Raw genomic sequence first — 22,387 nt, 5'->3', positions numbered from 1 at the left:
TGCAAGTTTGGGTAAGATTTTAAGCTGGCTTTGGTTAAGATCTACATTTCCCAAGTTTTCATCTTTCCTCTCCAAAACTTTTCACTTTATAAGGAGCAGAAGAGGAAAAAGGAAAAGGAGATAATGAATGACAGCAGAAAGGCCAAGGCAAAATCTGAATTTTAGAGGCATTATTTTTTAAATAATTAAGTTAAATCCAGAGCAGGAGGGATGAGGAAAGGAAAACAGAATGCCCTGTGTCCACTCCCTGTCACTTTATGCACTAGCAAACATTTAGTTGCTCTTCAGGAATCTCAGACTCTGAATCAAGGATTCAGCAATTGCTAAAGAAATTAATCAATAATCATATCTGGGGTTTCTTTGTTTTATCTTTTATAACCACCTCCTCTAACACTTTCCAGATACTGATTGGGAGAAAAGGGACATTCTCAATCAAGAGTTTGGATGAAAGCCATTCACCTCTGGATGGCATTCTTCAATTTTAAATGTCAGTGGAATTTCTGAGTATGCCCTAAATTCTCAGAAATGACAGTACAGTACAGACTTTTGAAATTCCGGATTCAGTAGAAGTTCCATATCTTGAAGAAACCAAGTATTCAAAAAAGGAAAAGCAGAACTTGAAATCTGATCAAGTATTGGGTGGATTTCTCCATAGGAGCATGATAGAAGCTTTGTATTTTATTTTTTTAACTTTGATCATTCAACATTTAAATACTTCTTTCTTTTTCCACAGCATCAGACACCAACTTTCAAATTGATGAGCCGCCTTCTGTCATTATTTCTCAATGTTCCAATATAATCTTCTCCATCTGGACATTTTTAAAGATCACAGCTTTCAATGTGGCTCGGTGTTGTTCATCAAATGGCACGATTCACACAGGGGACTGGCTATCCAGGCTGTTCCCTGCCGGAATGTGGCTCTGAGGAGGCTCATTACAGAACTTCATTTGTTTTAACTCTTGCTTCTTTATAGGGAGTACTTTAGGATCTCCTTAGTACACTCTAAGGCAAAAAGCTGGATAATTTTTTTTGGAGGGGGAAGGTACCAGGGATTGATCCCAAGGGTGCTTTACCCCTGAGTCACATCCCCAGCCCATTTTACTTTTTAATTTGAGACAAGGTCTCCCTGAGTTGCTTAGAGTCTTGCTAAAATTGCTGAGACTGGCCTCTACTTGCAGTCCTCTTGCTTCATCCTCCTAAATTGCTGGGATTATAGACCTGTGCCACCCCAGCTGGCATAGAGAATTTTTATGACAAGACAGACATCTCATTGCTAAACAAATTTCATCTCGAACAACCAACTTCTCCCAATAGCCTGTTGGTTAGAAATTTATAATTCCCAAGCCATTGATACTACCTTCAGTGAAAACAGTATTTGTTTTCTCTTCTCATCACTAGTAGAAATAATGTTTTGTAATGTACAATCCAATACTTCAGAAATCATAAAATAAATCTACATTTGTATAAACAAAAAACACTATCAGACTCCTACCATGCTACTGAGAATAAGTTTTCATTCGCTCTTTCCCTCTTTTTCTCACCTTTGATTCCTGAGGACATTATACATGAGGGTGCGGGAAGTAGTTCTTAATTACGTAGGATCATACACAGGTAAAGATCATAAGCTTTTAAAATAGTAAACACCAAAGCTTATTTCACCACTGATCTAAAACCTATTTAAAAAAAAAGGTTTTATAAGTCTAAGTCAATTGATTATATTTGAGAGGGAAATACAATTAACCACTCAGTTGGTTCAGTGTAAATCTTAATTTGACAGGAACCTTGATGAAAAAATGATCAGTTATGAGAATTCAATTTTCATTATGTGACTTACATGTAAGTAGAAGTTAAAAATAATTTGTAATATATCAATATTTCATATTATAAACTATGTAATTTCTATAATTGATTAAGATGGTGTAATATTTCCAGGTTTAAAATTTTAAATTTATTTAAATCATTAAATATATTAAAATTTTTAAAGGAATGGACAGAGAGTAAAATTTTAAAGCAGAGTGACAGTGAGAAATAAGGGACTCACAGACAATTAACTTCATGTATTTTTAAAATTTTTGCCTTAGTTAAAATTACCTTCCAAATTATAATTTATTAAGTCAAACTTTGTTCTATAGCATTTTTTGTTTTGTTTTGTTTTGTTTTTTTGTTTTTGTTTTTGGTTTTTTGGTACAGGGAAGTGAACCCAGAGACCCTTAACCACTGAGCCACATCCCCAGTCCTTATTATTATTATTTTCTAAAATTTTGAAACAGGGTCTTGCTAAATTGCTTAGGCCTTCACTAAATGGCTGAGGCTGGTCTTGGAGTTGCAATCCTGCCTTAGCCTCTTGAGTTGCTGGGATTCTAGGTCCACACCCAGCAGTTCTATGACTTTTTACATCATTTGTAATAATAGGAAATTGGTTGGAAAATGTAAATTGAGAAGCAAATCTAAAACATAACAAATGGGAAATATATTGTCAATTATAATCTATCAAATGTTGTCAAACTATATCTTTCAAAATATCACTAATAAATGGTAATTCTCAAAGTTAATTTTTTATTAATAAACGTTTTTAATAATAATAAGTACAAGTTAAGTTACCTACCAGATTTGCAATGATGTAATGGTACCCTTTAACATGTTTTCCAATGGTAATAACCTAATAAAGGTAAAGAAACAATTACTTAATAAAAGCAAATAATGTAAATGAAAGACTACTGATATTATGATCTGATTCAGGAAAAAATGAAATTTTATCTAGTATAGTTTTTGAAATTCACAAGTCATATTGATAAAATTGTCAAATTCAGACAATACTTTTCTCAGAAAACAGTAATAATAAATTTTAGTGCTTAATAACTGCTATCTTTTGCAAAGTCAATCACTGAACCACAGTAACTACCTCCTTTTTTGTCAATAATAAAAATAAGCAAAGTCCTTAAGAAGTTTATGGAAATATAAAATTGAAATATATTTAATCCATAAGTCATAATTTCATTCCTATAAATGCTACATCCGTGTTATTTTAGTAAAACATTAAACACTTAAAATCAGCATCTGAGATTTTATAGTCATACATCTACATTCAAATATAAACACAGATAAAGTTTCCAGAACTACATAAATTTAAGAAAATTAATGAGCAAATAAAAAATTTCTTCATGGATATATAAAATGACACTTATCCCAAGGATCTTGAAATGTTGATAGGTTAGTTCAAATGGACATTATTTCTAGGTTTAAACAAATATAAGACAAGCTAATTCTCCTCTACAGTTGTCAAGAATCAGTGACAAGAACAGCATATCGTGGAAGAAGTGGTCACCTTGGTAATAACACCCACAATAGTTTTGGTCTTTACTGAATCCGTTTTACTTTTTATTGGCCTACGTCAATTATGAAGAGAGTAGGTGTCATTGAAATGTCTGTGCCATTATCCTGGTACGTAATCACACCTACTCCTCAACCTGTGATGGGTTTATGTCCTGATAAATCCGCAGTAACATGAAGATATCTGAAGTCAAGTATGCATTGAATACACCTACCCGACATCATATAGTGTGGGTTGCTTCCACTGGTGATCACGTGGCAGACCAAGAGCTCTGCCTCATTGCCACAGCTCAGCCTCACAAGAGAATATCACACTGCATATTGCTAGCCCAGGAAAGGACCAAATTCCAAGGTAGAGCTTTTACTAAATACATATGGCTTTCTCACACCATTGTAAAGTTGAAAAACCATAAATTAAGCTACCTTAAGTTCAAGATCATCTGCATTCACGTGTAATTTCTATTTGTAAGAAAATAATCACACCAATGGAACGTATGAAATGCCAAGACTGTAGACAGGAATTCAAACCATTAGCTCACTTTCCTGATTAAACTGATTTGGTGGTTTCCTGTTGTTTTAGCATAAGCAGAATTTTTAATGTGCTGCAATTTCCAATGATCTTGTGACCTTCTCCAATCCCACTTTGTCCATTCTACATTCTCATTGGCCATCTTTTAGTTTTTCTGCACACAAAATCCTTCTTCTCATCACCTCAAACTATGCCTTTTCTGTCTCCTCTGCTTAGGCCTCTAAAGCACTGTATCCTTTGTCTTCCTGTCTTAAGGCAGGATGGATCTCAGTCCAATCATCACCTACTGGAAGAGGAATTCCTTGACTTCCCATCAACCCAAACCCAGCCAGGTGCTCTAAAGCAGTGCACTTAAACATCACCAACAAACTCCTGGGAAGGATTCTGCCATATGCCACTTTGACAGGAAATGGTAGCTATCCAAAAGAAAGATAGGGCTTATATTGTTTTCTAACAATATGTAGTTGTTTTCCAGGAAACTGAACCCTCCATGTTGAAGGGAGAATTTTGAAGAAAAGATGTCTTGAATGAAAAATACATGAATTGAAATCAGTTTATGATGATTGTGTCCTTCACATATCCTAAGGACATCTGTTGGTTTTGCTAACTGCTAAAGTGACCATGTCTTCCTTCTGAGAATTAAGATAAACAGAGTAAAATGGTGATACCAGTGTCCTTACTTGAGTTTAATGTACATTGCAAGAAAAAAAGGGATGTGAAAATTCACTAGTTCATGTCTATGTAAAAATTAGTCTTGACCAAACTGACTTTCATAACTTTGATTCATAATAGCATGTAATATTATGCAACAATAGAAATTTGTGTTAATTTATAACTTTTTGATGACTGGATACTTTCACTACCTAAGCACAGCTAAAAATGCCTCCATTGTCTCAACAAATGATAATAATATACATTATTGAATACAGTTTAATTCTATTGCTAACTTCAAACTATTGTAAAGATAAAGGGTTTTATCTCATCTCTATTCTCTTGTAACTGCTAGTGGAATGAATAAATAGCATTTCCCATTCTTGAAATGTACTTTATCCCTACTTTTTCCCTACAAAACTTTATTCCTTAAAGATATCCAAATCTGAATTATTCATTGCTTGTAATTTTTTCTCAGAACATTCTGTTCTTTTTATTTGTAGTATATTCCATTGCTACAATTCTATGTTAATTTCTGTAAAGACAGTATTAATATACCTCAATGGGACCTAGCCTGTTTTGTTTAACACAGATATTTTGGAAACACTGTAGTGCTTGTCTGACAAACACGAGCGCCAGAGAATATCTATTTGACAAATAAACGAATGAATCTAATCCAGCCAAATGCTACCTTCTAAGTGAACACTTCACAGATCATTTGTTCCCTGAAAAGATAGGTACTTCTCCTCCGTGTCCTTGATTCCTGCTCTCTGCTTGAGTTTAGATTTTAAATGCCCCCAAAGGCCCATGTCTTAAAGACCAATCCTCTGCTTAGCACTATTAGAAAGAAGCAGAAAAGGGGTATGGTTGGAGTTCTTTAGATCATTGAGGGCATGCCCTCTAAGGAGACTAGAATCTTAGTCTCCTCCTCCCCTTCCTGTCTTCCTTCTCTTCTTTCTTCTTCTTCTTCTTCTCTCCTCTCTCTCTCTCTCTCTCTCTCTCTCTCTCTCTCTCTCTCTCTCTCTCTCTCTCTCTCTCTCTCTCTCTCTCCTGATCGGTTTCCTAGTCAGCATCTTCCATGACATACCACATAATGAACTACCTCACCACAAGCCTGAAAACAATAGGTCAGCCAACTACAGATTGAAAACTATAACAAAATAAACCTTTCCTCTGATTAATCTCAGGGTTTTTTTTTTTTTTTTTTTTTTTTTTTCCCCCTTGTACAGTGATTTAATCCAGTGGCATTTTCCCACTGAACTACTTTCCCAGATCTTTTTATTTAGTGTCAGGGTCTTACTAAGCTTCTCAGGTCCTTACTAACTTGCTGAGGCTGGTCTCAAACTTGCAATCCTCCTGTCTCAAGCTCCCAAGCCTCTGGGCCTACAAGTGTAAAATATAGCCCTTGGAGAGGTATTTGTTATGGTAATGGAAAGCAAACACAACCACTTTGCATTATAATGTAATATTATAGTGTTGTAGGTATACATTTTTTTCTTTCCTTCTAAATAATATTCATGAGGGGAAAGATACCATTGTATCTTCTCTTTCTTAGGATCCTTCACTCTGGACAAAGGATGTCTCAATAAATATTTCCTGAATGATATACCAGCAAGTACAGGTACTCGCTTAATGCATTAAACATTAACATATTTATTTGCAAAACACTACATTTTGAATTGATGTCAATATGGATATGTACCAATGATCACAGATTTACTTCAAAAGAGCTTTGTATATGGTCCCACTTTCTTATGTAATTTCACTCTTCTGATTCTGAAAATGTTATTTTTATATAGGCTTTCACCAACATTTATTATGATGACTCAGGAATAATTAAACTTGTTTAGCCAGGCTAATGAATATTATTAAAATTCAGTTTTAATGAGAACTTCCTCTGAAATTCAAATGAGATTTTGAGTTTCACTTTTGAACAAGAGACCTTTAGGTTAAAAACAATCCTAACTTCATCTCCCGAGACTAGAATCAAGATTGTTTTTATTGAAGTTATTCATCTTTCTGGGGCACAACATTGGGTTATTTCTCATAACAAATTAGTTTCATTCAGTTATTCAATATTTCATGAGGGATTCACCTTTTATGTTTTAAGGTCTGTATTATATATCAATTAGGGCTTCATCAACATTTATGCTTATAAAATATTTTTCATCTAATGAATTAATAAATATAACTTTTCCTCAAAGTCTAGATGGGCCAAGTATTGTGTTTTCAACTATGAATTTTCTTTACAATCATACATGTTTCCAAGGAACATGCAATTGTGTGTGTATGTGTGCTTGTGTATGTGTACTTTGTGTGTGTGTGTGTGTGTGTGTGTGTGAGTGTATGTGTGAGAGAGAGGGAGAAAGAGAGAGAGAGAGAGGTAGGACAAGACACAGATACCATACCAGGAAACTTTCTCAGTAAATCATAATACATCCCAAGTCTCTCGTCTTTAAAACATGGTGAATTTTATTTTTTAAAATTAGAATATCACTGATCATTGTCTATTCTTGAAAGATCTTAAACGGAAGCAGCATAATATGGTAAGGACAGATAAAAACATCCTTATCTCTGGATCTCTGATATCTTGTTATTCTTTCAAATGGATACTTATAATTTACAGTCCAAATGGATACTTATAATTTACTTCTCACATAGTGAACACCTTCTGAATCCTTTCCTTCATATTTTAACTTCACAGATTACAGTTTCTAATAGTGACACAAATTCTCTAATATAAAGACAAAATTACTTCTTACAAAAATAAGAGTATATGCTTTCTAGAGCAATCAATCTGGTTAGACAATACTATGGGCCTTACTACCTGAGATTACACCATCCTGTACTCTAATATTTGAAATAATCCATGTGTCTCCAAAATATTCACTCACTTTTTCTTTAGACTTCAGACTTATTTTGACCTTAAAAATGTCTATTTCTTTTTTTTTAAAAAAATTTTAGTTGTAGATGGACACAATGTCTTTATTTTTTAATTTATTTTTATGTGGTGCTGAAGATCAAACCCAGTGCCTCACACTTGCAAGGCAAGGGCTCTTCCACTGAGCCACAATCCCAACCCAAACATGTTGTTTCTTGATCCCTAAAAATTTCAACAGAATGGAATTCAAATTTTCTAACTCAAAATATTGAGGTTGAAGACAACACTCATCATGTAAAACATAACTCTGGAATTATATATTGAATTTATTTAGTGATTAATATGATCCATCTGCATTATTGACAACCATCTGTTATTGCTAACTGAAGCCAGATATAATTTAATTGATGATCTCTGCTGCATCCTACATAAACTATAGTGAAAAACGCTGTTCAAGCAGCTTGTACAAATGCTCTTTGCAAATGCTGAGGTTGCATGCATATTCTATATTTGGTGCCATTAGAAAACAGAGAGGAGCAAACCTGGTCTACAATGTCGTTCACTTTATCCCGTTCACAGTCGAGGATTACACGCCGTTCTTTTTTTAACTCCAGATCTTGAAAGAGTGATCTGTAGGTCTCATCTTTCTTGTCATTGTTAATGTTCCCCACGTTGATAGCAGTCACTTGCCATTTCTTTTCAGCAGCAGAATCCAGCACAGCTTGCAGTGTGGATAAGCCTGGGAAGGCAAAGGAAAATGATGACTGATGAAAATACGTGAATAACTCAGAACTGGGCTGCCAAATTGCCAGTGTACACAGTTGTTAAGACGGCTATATTTGTGAAACTAAGGGGAGGCTGACGCCTCAAAAACATGCGATGGCTGTGACCTTTATCAATATCTACATACATCTGCTTCACATCAAAAACTCATTACTTAAATGCTATTGTTCTGCCCAAAGGGAGGGGAAAATAATATCACTTTCTTGAATCCTCTCTGCTGTCTTCTTTGGGATATAACTCAAGTGTAATGTCTTTAATATCTCTGGATTAAGTGAAATCTAAAAATATCACACACATATCTTACTCTTATAGAGTAGAAAAAAAAATTGTTTAGTCATATTTTATCATCTATCATTCAATATTAATATCCCGAAAGGGTTGAGTACATTTCCATGAGATGAATCTCTGCAAGTCTATGAGAGTAAAAGAGCCAATAATGTCTATGAGGTTGTGATATTTCTTCCTATTGTTTTCTGGTCAACAGTTTTACTGCTCTTTTTTTTTCCCTTTGGGCTTCTGTTATATTACTTTTTATTATTGGATCTAATCCCACAGAGATTAAAATGTTCACCTACTAATGAGACCAAGGCAATTAGTTCCCTATTACAGATTGATCTCATTTTCTAAATATAAGACTATTTGCTAATGATTATAGCATTATATGACAGAAAAAATTTACTATTATTTCTAATTATCAACTTATTAATTTGTATTTAGTAGGAAGAGGTCAACAACTAGGGGATTTATTTTGTGAAGAGCTAAATTGGCAGTTTGATACTGTAGAAAACAGTACATAAACTTGTTTTCATATCACATTAATCTTCACAGTCAAGCTAAGTTCATCATTTACATTAATAACAATGAACAACACAAAATCAATGTTCCAGGAGGAATTCAGACCTCCACATATCAATTCCTCCTGTTTCCAGGAAAGTCTGCATATTTCTCAAAGGAATACTGATCCATTTTTATTTATAAAATGTAAGATTCACCTAATGTGATCATGTTTCTCTACAACCTGAATTTAGATACCAAATTTTACACATCTCCTCACCATGAGAAGAAATACAATTACAAATCTTGTCAAACACTATTCCAACTTAGAAAAAATCACATCACTCAAAATTTTATGGATTAAGAATTGTCCAAAGTATATAAAAGATGAGCCTGGGATATTTTGTGATACCAGAAAACAAGAACACCCTCCAAAAGAGAACTGTGTCAAAAGAAAAAGAGTAATTTGAAGAGAATCTCTTTAAAGATAGAATAATTTTAATATTGGAATAGTAAGTGCAAGAAACTCAAAGTCATAAAATGTTTTAAAATCTATGAAATCATGACTTTAAAAATTTTGTTCAAGAAGTATTTGTTTACCTTTGATGGATTGGAACCAATTATTTCTAAAATTGACAAATACGGACGTACAAAAAGCATTTTCCTTTCTTTCCTATGGAGCTACACTCCAGGTAATAATGAATCAAAGATTGTTCATTTTAGAACTACCCTAGCTAATACATGATGGACAAATACAGATTTAGAATTATTACCATTTTGGAACACCTACTGAATGAATGAATCCAGGCAGCTAGTTACAACACAAAAAGAAAGACGACAGAGGATATGTGTCTCCAAATGGTTATAGTCAACCTGACCTGTCATACATTCATGCTCAAAATGTAAACCTGAAGCTCATCAAGTTTCTATCACCAATTGATAGGAAATACATGTCAAAGACTATCTTGTTAACACCAGAGTACAGCAATCATCAAATTCAAGACTATGGGCAACTCTACATGACTTTATAAAACTCTGAAAAGACATCTTAACCAAGCATCATGATATACGGAACTCATTTTTATCTTGTTGAACAAACAGTTAAAATGATGACATGAATGAATGATTTTTTTTTCAAGTATGATAGTGATATTGTAGTTTAAGAGAATTCTTTTCCAAATAGATACCAAAATATTACAGATGAAAGAATATGATGGCTGACATTTCTTTCATCCTTTTTTTCTTTCTTTTATTTTATTTATTTATTTATGATCCTGAGGACTGAAAGGGATGGCTTACCATTCAACTACATCCATGGTCCTTTTAATTTTTATTTTGGAAATTCTGGTAAATTGCTAATTGCTGAGGTGGCCTGAAACAATGCTCCAGCCTCAAACCTCCTGAATCTCTGCACAACCCCGCTAGGTGTGGTATTTGTTTCTAAACCACTGCAGAAAGCAGAAGGATATGATACATAAAATTGCTGATATTTTGATCATTAATAAAACTGACTTAAGAAGGCTTGGGGGGTCTTTCTATTATTCTACTTTGTAATTTAAAATACTTCTTAATGAACATTAAAAATAATTTAATTTTATTTCAAAATGGACAATTCAATCAAATGCTAAACTTAAAGTTTTATTTTATTTTGCTAAAACGGCAAAAATTATTTTCTTGCAGATAATCTTGTAATAAAAGAAATAAATATTAATTTCTTGAGAGGTTACTTAAAGAGACCACATGCCATTTTTAAGAACTTTCACTGATAGAACTTTAGAATACATCCCAAAGTGCCTATAATTTCTGCCTGCTCTACATAAATTAACTTCTTTCAAGCTAAAATGTAAGTTCCTTCCCTGTTTTCCATCATCAGTGGAGAAAGAACATGCACAGCTGGTCATCATATCAATTCAGCAACTATTAGTGTGCTTGAAAACAGCTGTTAAATTGATCCAACGTCTCTTCAAGAGGAAAAAACCCTGAGTTTCTAAACCTCCTCCATTCTCTAAGCCCTACTTTCCACATCTAATCATTGTACAATTCTTCCTTATCTCCTTCTTAAAAACATTAAACCTAGTAGTGGTGATCTATATACAATTCACATTTTATCATATAGCAATTTCAAGCTGGGCGAGGTGGCACTCGTCTGTAATCCCAGTGACTTGGGAGGCTGAGGCAGGAGGATTGAGAGTTCAAAGCCAATTTCAGCAACTTAGCAAGGCCACAAGAAACTCATAGAAACCCTGTCTCTAAGAAACCATAAAAAAGAGCTGGGGATGTGGCTCTGTGGTTAAGCACCCCTGGGTTCAATCTCTGGTACAAAAAAAAAAAAAAAAAATCACATAGCAATTTCAGTGACCTTCCTTTATGCAATAAGTTATTTCATTTTGTTTTCATTGAATTATGAAGTTCCCCACATACTAAAAATTTCCAGCAGTGATGCACTTGATATTCTGTCCCATTTCTTGACAGATATTATGAGAAAATTTAAATATAAATCCACTTATAAATTTGTGAGTGGTTTCATCAAGTGATAATTTTCAACCTAAAATGTATTGGCCATTCACCCTGTCAAAGAATTTGGAGATGATATATAAAATCGAAAAGGATGCATTTTTTAAAAAAAGTCTAATTTTTCAAACTCATTCATCTTATGTGTCAACAGTAACTTGCAGTCAGTGTAGATTCTCGATTATTAAAACTATAAGATTAATATTTTGAAACCTGTGGGACCCAACCAAAATCTCATCTATTTATTAAGGAACTAAACTGTTCAAGCAGTACTATATTAGATTTGATAGATTTGGTTTAGTCGGAAGGCACTGAATAACATTAAATCACCTCCTAAGAACAGAGAGAAGTCATTCACAACTGGTGGCATGATCTGAGTACAATTCGAAAAGACATTCTTCTTTGTATAGTAACACATTTTCTCCGCAGTAATAGTAACAGAATAAATTCTCTCTACTTAATCTCCCTATTCTTCACAGTTTTGTTTTAAATCTGATTTCTTTATCGCTGATAGATGATTTTAAAATGTAAATATACCCAAACATGCATAACTCTGCAGAAAAAATTCAACTCTTGAAACAACACAAATTCCTGCTCTTGGTTTCTGGTTACCTTTTTTTAACTAGGAGAGAAAGTATTACTTGAGATGTGCCTCTTTCCCACTCACAAAAACTAGGACAAAATATCTTTATACGTACATTTCTTAATTCACAATATGAACTTTTATGCACAATGGAAGTTCTACATAAATTCTGGTTTACTTAAAGCCATTAGAAAGTAGTAATCAGTCAACTCTATATCCATGCTACTGAATCAGCACATTTAAATTTCTGATTTATTATTTCTGAATGACTTTGAACAAAGAAAACTTTTGAGATACACAGTCATTCATCTAATCTGGGGAATTAATTATTCTCTTAATAAATGCATTTAAAATATACTATGTTCTAAAACAGTTCAAGAATATTATGAGTTCAAAATTAAATTCTCAGCCATATTGCATTCTTAGACACTTGGCTAAAGTAAAGAATAGATAGACTAAAATCATTCTAAATTGCAATAATTCTTTATGTAATTATTGTTACTAATGTACTCCAGCTGTATAACCTAGTCATAAGTTGACCATCTCCCTAAAATTCAAAATGACAATTTCATCTATACCTAGTGTTTAAAACACTGAGTTATAGAAAAACTGTTAAACTAACAGCAAGTGAAGTCTACATATCTTTGTTTACACATTAAAGGATGAAATTTAAAAGGATTCCTGCCAAAAGGTATATTTCATTCAGACCATGTCTTTGTTCTTAAAAATATTTTTTTGTTCCATTTAAAATTCACTGTCCTTATTCAGTCTTTCAGCAAAGTAATTAATATTTATGATCACTAAATCATGGCAGCATGCCTAGGCCAGATTAGATTAACATATATTTCCCTCGTCAGCTTCTCAGGCACATCAGAAAAAAAAATTTTATTTTGAAAGCACTTTAGCTCTATGCATGATGTTGTCTTAGAACTGGAATCAAAGAGCTTTCCCTTCAGGGGGCAACTAATATTTGCTCCAAATTAAAACAGACATAGAGATATCAAGCATTAGTTTTGTTTTTATGTGTTGTCTATGGAGATGTATTAGCTTACCTTGTCAACAATGAATGAATAAATAAAAACCACATTTTGATTAAGGCCTGATTTAAATATACTACATGTATATCCAAAGATTAAAACTACAATATTTAATGCATTAACAGAGGTAACCTATTATCTATAGTTAAAAATGTACTAGAACTCTATCTGCCCACTTTCTATGGATTAATAGCATCCAGTTTTTAGGGAGGGGCCTGAATCCTCAGAGTGCCAGGCTGTTGCTGCATGATATGGATAAAGAAAAGACAGTAGGGATCCTAAAAGTTCACCTGGCATCAAGTTTCTAGTTTCAGCAATCCTGTCACCAGTGAATTTAGATTAGATGAAGATGTTTCTATGCAAAGAACAGGAGGCACTCATCGTCTTTCTTTCTTTGCATTTGGGATCTAATCTCTCTACCTGTTGCTCAGCATTTGGACACAAGGATGAAATAGCATAAAACAATTTAAAGTCTCTTTCATCTATTTGATAATCTGAGCAGAATTTTGGGGGCCATTTTCATGCTTGGCCCCCGTATTGTTCAAAAGAACATTAATTTATTAGACACTATAATTCAACAGCACATTGACTTGACCTACCCATTCAGAAAAGATTATTAGAACACTGAACAAAATAATCTAATCAAGGAGGTAGAGAGGGTACTGCACCAAGGACAGATTGTATAGTTGGAAATTGCTGTATGTAGAGATCTCAGTGGAGAGATGGAACCAAGAAATCTATTTTTAAAAGCATGGCTAATGTGGACAATGGGAACATAGGTGCATCTTCAATTCATGGAACAGGGAAGCAAAAAACTCCCTTGAGCATCAGAGAAGGATTAAGGACTAGAGGAAAGAAAGCAGCTCACACGATGAATGCAGGAATCATGTTTTAGATATAATATTATGTCAAAGTCATAAAAATTAAGTTATTAATAAGAAAAATCAGGTATCAATAATCCCATTTCCATAAGTCAAGTAAAACATTACACAAAGGTCAAGTCTTCTGCCAGTAGTTTGAGAGTCTTATACATTTATCTCTGAAAATAATTTCAGATAAAAGACTAGTGTAATACTCTTCACATTAAAACATCAGCAGCTACTTGATAATACCTTGAAAATGTATCCATAGGTCATTTTGGCTTTAATATATAATTACTTAATATTATCCCTCTAATGTTCTTCCCTCAACAGATGCACTTGACTCAAATCAATTTGTATAATTTAATAATTGAAGATTATCTCACCACTCCAATTCCATTTAATATTTCTAAAGCATTCATAAAAATCATTTAAAATGTCCCAGATTCTCTTTGTAAATACATAAGTTCATCCATCTTCACCTGCTAATTTCCCAATGCTTGTCTATCTTCCTTCAAATGTTCAATTTCTCCTTCTCTGCTTTTGTCAACTATTGTCTATTTGAATATTCTCCAAAATACCAGTTTTATCCAGTAGGAATAATAGTAGGGTGATGATAAAGTATGTTCCCAAACTAAAAATGCTATCTTCAACCTCACCGAATAGTAAAAAAGAGCTTATGTTCTGAGTGTTTGATTTAGTGAGCAAGATTCAGCTCCTAATATCATCTCAAATCAAAAATACATAGTTATTTAATTCTTCCATTTATGACCACTGCTCACTGAATATCAACTCTGCTTCTAGCACTACCAATTGGGTATCCAGTTATAAAGTATATACCCAGGGCTCTGGGCATGTCTGGGCATTGCCCTCCTGCAGTTTATAGCCAGGTCTTAAGTGAAAAACAGTGCTTAGCCCATGTGACTAAATCAGTCCCTGGGACATAGCAAAAGCTCAGTAAGTAGTTCTTGAGTGACAGAATCAACACCACTATTAATTATGAATTGTGACAAGTCCTGGGAAGAAAAATAAGTCGTTGCTTTGAGAGAGAACAGCAGCATGAAAGGCATCTCAGAGGAAATGATATATAAACCCAGACATCAAGAAGGAATAAGAATTTGAGATATGTGCGGACATTTGAGGTGAAAGAGTTTGGCCCATCTGAGAAAGTAAAGGAAGGTCAAATGAATTTAGCTTTAGTGAGTGAGCAAGGCAGGCAGCAGAATACATTGGAGAACTGGGCATGGACCAGGTATTTTAGTTTTAAAACCATGCTAAGAATTTTGATTCTTCCTCCTTCTAATGCAAAGCAATTGAAGTGTTTTAAAACAAGGGAGTGATGTTGTCAAATAAACATTTAATTTTGGATGTTTTGTGGAAAAAGTACTCAAGAAAGTCAAGGGTGGAATTGGAGGGGCAAGATGCTGAACACTTGGTGGTGTCTTGGCCTATGGGGAGGACAATGGAAAGGAAGGGTCTAGAGCTAAATTGATAAGTAGCAGAAAGCACATCAGCAGAACTCAAAAATAAAAGACATTAAAAATATGCCCAGGTTTCAGGCTAGTTTTTTTAAAAAAATACAATAAAGGAATTAGCAGAAAGAGGAAAAACTAAATATAATTTAATAAGCTCTGTTTTATATGCCCTTTCATCACATTAATAAGAAGTATGTTTCAGTATCATTCAGCTCATTGAAATCTGTATTTACTCTAAATGGTTTTCATTCCCTGTGGAAAGAATGAAGCACTTCCTTCTTAAAGCTGGGGAAAGTTGTTGACATAGCAAAAAAAAGATTTTTCAGCTTGTAGAGTGCTGACTGGCTTTTCCAGTGACTGTTCTCATCCCCAGGACTAGGAGGACAGGGCAGAGAACAGACACCTGGCAGGAGCACTCTGACTCAGGATTGCTGCCGTGAATGACTACAAACTGATCAATGGAGAATTGATGGATGGCTGGCTCTCTTCTTGTCTGCCCTTGTGGGTAACAAGGTGCCCTATCTTGGTTGAAATAGGCTTCTGGTTTTCATTTGAACCTTTAAATATTCCAGGAGACAAGCTGCTGAAGGAGGTGTGGTGAGCTACTTAACTATTCTAATAATGGGGGGTCTTAAACTTTTTGCCTTTGTGTATGGTGTTCTCTCTAGAAAGACACATGTATGAACACTCACACAAAATATTGTGGGTTGCACAGACCCACTAATGCCTAGTCATGAACCACGGGAATGGTTAAGAACATCTGGGCATCTATTACATGCAAGTCAAGCAGGAGAGCTAATGTTAAACTTCACGACAAATGATATGGGAAACATAAGTGAAAACTTCCCCAGAAAAACTTCAGAATTATGAGTTAAGACTGGCATGCTAATCAAAAACATCTCAATATAAACATTCACGTGGAGTTTTGTAAAAAAAAAATTGGGTCTGAACAAAGAGACCTGTTTTGGAGCTATACCACACACAAAGGTTGATGATAAGCAACCTCATACTTCTCTGAGATTTAGGGATCTTACTTGAATGCAAGGAAAGTAATAATACTACCTGCAGGATAAAATTTGCATATAATAATCCCTAAAAAGTACAAAAGTTCTTATTCACATATTTACATAAATTTCACTTAAGCCACTTAATTCTCCTTGAACTAGTAACATAGTCTCATAGAGTCTTCACAGCTGGTGCCAGAAATTGCTTTTTATGTTACAACTGAACCTTTGGGACTTGGGTTGATATAGTTCATCTCTGTAAATCCCGGAGTCACTTATTTTGTTGTTTTACTCTAAATATGTTTCCCGGATTTCAAATTGCATTGTTCATTTTATGCAAAATTAAGCCAAGTGGTTCTTGGGCTTTAAGACACTTTTATAATTCTACAACATCACATCTAAGTGTCAAGGGCAAATGTTGAATGTGACCCATCACAAAGAGAGAGATTGTCACTTACCCCTGTCACTATCATAGAGGTATGCAAACTTGTCCCATTGATAGTATTCAATCAAGCTTAGGAGTGCTCCTTTGAGGTCAGGTCTCATCTGAATGACAAATGGATGTGTGCCATCTGTTGGGAAGCTGGGAGTGATGAAGGAGACATGGAGCGTTCCACAAAACGATGTGATAGTGTTTACAGACTTCTTGTCGTAAAACCCAAAAATCGCATAGACGCCTCTTGAAAACTGGGAGCAGACTAGAAGAACAGAAAGGATAAGTCATTGCAATTACCATATTGAAACAAAGAAAATCCAATATATAAACTACAAAATCATTAACAGATTAAAAGAAATACACAGTTCATATTCATGATCCATGAAAATTTACAAACATTTATTAGCACTCTATTTGAGGAATTCAAAGAATTATGAAGCATAAAACACAATAATTCTGACTACCAGGAAATAGGTTATCGTTTAACAAGCTACAAAATATGAACATAGTTTAGGACTGACACATAAAAATGTGCAAGTAAAACCCATTAAATATAAGAATAAACTGTAGTTACCTAAGATTTACACACATTCACAACAGCACATTCCTTATGAAATCTGTTTCCTTTAAAAGTCCTCATTGTATTTATGATGATTTTATATTAGAGGGTAAGTGTGCTTCTATAGAGTTCTAATGCTGACCACACCTCCCTAAGAGAAGGTGGATGGCAGAGTGTCATGCAGAGGTGTATCACTTGAAAGGCATTTCTCACTCACTAGTGACCATCAGTCAAGTATCAAGTAAATACAGTTCAGAACTCCTAATCTTAATCTTTCCCAGGAACTGAATTTACCCCATAGGTTCCAATACATATGAGACAAGGAATATCAACAAAATATTTTTAGATAAGAGACATGATAATACTGTATTTGAAAGTTCCTTCTACAACTATTTCCATTCCTTCTACAACTATTTCTCCTCTTCCAATATTTCTATTCCACTGGATAGTACATGACGTTACTCTTTCTCTTTTTCTCCCCCAAAGTCAGTCCATCATCAAGTCATGCTCACTGTAATACCTGAATATACTCAGGTGGGATCCACTTACAGTTCTACCCTCTCTGATGATCCTGGTTCTCTAACGGATACATTCCTTGCCATGTTCCTGGCAGGTTCTCATTTAACTCATTTCTTTTTCTTGATAATCTTTGAGGTGGAAACTATTTTTATTCCCAAATTACTGATGGTAAAATTGACACACAGAGAGATAAAGTGATGCATCCAAATCACACAGCTAGTAAGGGACAGATACAGCAATTATGTCTAGGCAGTCTGGATTCAGAATCCACACTCTTAATTAACACTATTTCTTTTTTCTTAACCTCAATTAGTGGAATATCGACCCAACTGTTTTCTGTCCTATACTTATGATCATAAGTCAATTCAGTTCTCCACATATAATCAGAAAGATCTTTTGAAAGATAAATTTGCATCTCTCTCTCTGAGAATTAAGAGTTACTTTGTCCAAAACTGATATCTGCAATGCTTTACAAAAAACATTCATAGCACAGTCCTAAGGCCATTAGTGCAGGTCCTTCAGATGGTTTGTAATGAATAAAAAGCTGGTATTTTTCAATCTCAGGGGTCTTTTCAAGACTAGGAATGAAAATCAGTCATCTAGTAATAAAGTCTAACATCCCAGAACATAATGCCAAGCATATTTTTAAATTAATTAACCTCCTTTAAAGGAAAGCCAGTTCTGTTTTATTTTACTTTATTTTCTTTGCAAAAATAGTCTATAGAAGAAATAAATTTTTAAATAAGAACATTGCTAAAAATATTTGTAGATTCTAATAAGCAATTCCAAACAATCAATAATTAGCAGTAAATAATTTTTAGTAACTATTATATGATATGAATTGAAAAGAAAGCAAGACAAATTATTTCTTTAGGTTTTTATTCATTTTTTTCATACTAGGGGTTGAATCCAAGGGTGTTTTGACACTGAGCTTCATCACCAGGCCCTTTTATTTTATTTTATTTTTATTTTGGAACAGGGTCTCACTATGTGCTAAGGCTGGCCTTGAACGGGTGATCTTCCTATCTCAACCCCTAGAGTCACTGGGATTACGTTGTACCTGGTTAAATTAGTTGTTTCTTTGGGTGACCCCCCAAAAGATTTCCATTTTCCTTTAAATATTCTCTGATACTCAGTTCACTTTTTGTGCTTGTGTGGGTTGGGGGTAGGGTGCTAGGGATTGAATCCTGATCATGCTATGCAAGCTCTACCAGAGTTACACCCGCCCCCACCCTTCTTACTTTCTTTTGACACAGGATTTCTCTAAGTTGCCCCGGCTGACCTAGAACTTCCAATTCTTCTGCCTTAACCTTCAGAATAGCTGGGATTACAGGTGTGCACCACCACATTCAATTTCACTTATATCTTTCTGGGATTTCTAAGTTACATCTATGTAATACATTGATTGAAATCTCTCTTTTATCCTCAATCTTTTGCAGAAGTGGACCAATATATCTCAGAAAGCAACAGAATGTATTTCTTTATATTTATTTCATACCTTAACATAACGCCAAGATGAGATTGCTCTATTTTATTCATATCCATGTTTTTGTTCTTCTCTGGGTACAGAAGTTGAAAATAACCTTTAATGTACTTGATGACTATGTTCATTTGTCACATACATGAAAAAGATCTCTCATTTTTATAACCCTTCTGGGTAAACTCTGCAGTGATTTTTTATTTTATACATGAATATATATATACAAGGACATATATATCTGAAATCTAAATTTGTTCACATTTTTGTTAAATCTTAAATCTTAAAGTGATAAAATATGACATATGAAAAGGGAGATTTGCTATAAAAGTCTCTCTGGGTCTCTTTTATTTCATTTCCTTCAAAGCACTGGCATGTCATCCATATACCAGAGGAATGTCATGCAATATGATTTATTAACTAAACCTCTTCTCATCTTAAATGAAACAGCTTCTGTGATGGAAACAGCAGCCACAGCAGAATGCTTGATAAAGAATGCCACTGTTTGAATACACAGACAACCTTAATAAGGAGTTATACCTTTCATTTTCCATTTGTTTTAGAGTCTGCAGTGGATTGTCAAGGGACCTCTTAGTTATTGCAACCATCTGGAAACACTGGCTTTAGCCCAATAACAAGCAAACCTGTACCAAACTTCATAAGAAATTATAATTTGTCCAACTCAGAAATCCCTTTTTTTTCCCCAGGCTATTCAGCTCATTCTCCAATGAACATTATTTTACAACAATAGGGTTTCTCTCCTGACAATCTTTGATCTTCCTCCACCTTCTCACCTTATCCTTGATCTCTTCATGCATATACTCAATTGTCTTTTTGCCTATATCTTCTATTTCTGGATATTTCTCTTTTAATATCCCCTTACTACACACACAATTAACCATTTTATCAATGTTGTTTGTTTCCCTCTCTTTACCTTAGGTCAATCACTGTCACTGACTCTAAGAATGTCATTGAGACTTACAAGGAGTCATCAGTCGCAATGTTCAACTGAACTAAGGTACTTTGCTTATCCAGTTTGCTATCACGATCTGAAGGTGAAAAAATTAGTTCTATGCTTCTAACACTCCATGCCCAAATGTCCAAAACTGCATGCATTCAAATAGTAATCTTCCCTCACAATATATTGTGGATAAGTTAGTTTATAAATACACTGCCCAACAAAATTACTTGTGGTACTTTGAAATTACTTGATTAGAAAGGGAATTACTCCTTTCATTCCCATCTCTAACTTATTTCCCACTAATGCCTTCAAAATATCAAGCAATTTCCCTAGCCTAGATCCATCCTCTACAGAAGGAAGGTTGACTATCATTGAGAATATACAAAATAAAGTATTATAAACTCTGAAAATAATTGCAAAGATAAGTTTCAAAAATGAGTTAAACAATACCAGAATCCTATACATAGTCATTTCTGGAGGCAGAAGAAGGAGCAGAAAACCTCACAGTTTCACTCTTAGCTTCCTGACCCATACAATTATACTATCAAACACTATCATGTTTCTGAGTGGTTGGGCTGATTAATATTAGAATTGCATTTATGACTTGAGACTCTAACCTGATCACAAAAGAGTAAAGATGCTTTCACTGAGTTCTACTTGAATTAAATATTTAATATCAACTTTAAGAAACTCAGCAAAGGTGAGACCTTCTAAAAAGACACTTCAGGTCAAACAGCAGAAATGATAATCTCTCGGGTTTAAATTGCTGATTACTTCACTTTTTATTACAAGCCCGGATGATATAAGCCAATAACAATGCTGATGGTGCATCCACACCATCTTTTCCTCTTGAGTCCTTCTGCTCATTGGTGCTGCTAATGTACCATACAAGATGCAGTCTGGAGAACTCTGCATGGTGATTTAGTAAAAGGGAGAAAAGCTGGCCATGATTTATTTTTGTTTTACATATTTTACAGTTGTAAATCGCCATTCATTTCAATGAAATAACACAGGCTGCCTCATAAGCAGAAATGGCATTAGCCCCTTTGCAGTTTGTGGAGTCTGGAAAAAGCTACATCACGGAGGAATACGGACCTCAAAATATGAACACTACAGCAAAGCGCTTTCCTCAGTTCATCGCTTAACTTCTGACATCAACACCTGTATTCTTTGACCTGATTTTACAGTGGAATTTCTTATTAGTAATGATCTCCTAGTGATTAAACACAATAATCTCTTTCTCCAATCTACCTTTCTCAATTTCTCTGAATTCATTAGTCTGAAATTTATTTCTATATGTTCTTCTTCTCACCACTAAAAACCCTGTTTTCTTCTAATTCCTTTTCCACATTGCTCCCAAGTAAAATCATGCCATCTTGGTTATTTTTTCTCTACTTCTGATTATCTTTCACAGCCTTATGCCCTTCCTACATCTCTAATTTAAAATATATTCTCTGAGGCTTTATCTTGCTATTGTTTTCTATTTTTACACTCCATTTCTTAGTGGTTTGATCCCTTTCAACAAAGTCAAATTCAACTTTTATACGCACAGTTCTTAAACCTTTATTATCAGCTCTGTTGTCTTTTGCAACTATCTATTTACCAAGAAAACATGTACTGTAAATATTCTATGTGACAAGCATAGTGTTAGTTTTAGAAAAATGTCATAACAGGACAAATACAGTGCATTTTTTCCTGGAGTTGACAGCTGAGCCCCCATCTTTCAATCCTCCAGTATTCTGCTGGAAAACTTATGATTCCATATAATTCCATAAAAACAAGAAAAGAAAACCTGGACAATTTTATACTAACAAACAACATTTTTGTGCTGATGTTTCTGTTTCTGCTTATGGCATTGTAATTATAATGACTGCAATCATTTCTATTCAATATTTCAGAATAATGAATTGATTGCTGTTCCTTATCCATTTGCACCATCTATCTCATCTACATTTTATTTCACTTCATTGACTCCATATTGGGCAAGTATTTTAAAGAACCTACTATGCTTCATTCT

At 34.2% G+C, this 22,387-nt stretch overlaps 1 protein-coding gene across 8 annotated transcripts in view; it reads right to left on the bottom strand.

Moving 5' to 3' along the window:
* GRIA2 (glutamate ionotropic receptor AMPA type subunit 2) overlaps window positions 1-22,387 on the bottom strand; it is a 140,999-nt gene that overhangs the window by 49,171 nt on the left and 69,441 nt on the right. For all 8 annotated transcript variants that reach the window (XR_013766283.1, XR_013766284.1, XM_079154286.1 and 5 more), the window contains exons 3-5: window positions 16,877-17,116; window positions 7,934-8,130; window positions 2,606-2,659 (exon numbers count right to left, since the gene is read on the bottom strand). Coding sequence is in view for 6 of the 8 variants with exons in the window: in XM_079154286.1 (XP_079010412.1) it covers window positions 2,606-2,659; window positions 7,934-8,130; window positions 16,877-17,116 (491 nt within the window). In the remaining 2 variants the exon portion in view is untranslated. The remainder of the gene's footprint in view (window positions 1-2,605; window positions 2,660-7,933; window positions 8,131-16,876; window positions 17,117-22,387) is intronic.

The sequence above is a fragment of the Sciurus vulgaris genome (genome assembly GCF_902686455.1).
Source record: "Sciurus vulgaris genome assembly, chromosome: 9".
Taxonomy (NCBI): Eukaryota; Metazoa; Chordata; class Mammalia; order Rodentia; family Sciuridae; genus Sciurus; species Sciurus vulgaris.
Note: the sequence above shows the minus strand (reverse complement) of the source record. Positions and strands in the feature narration are given on the sequence as shown.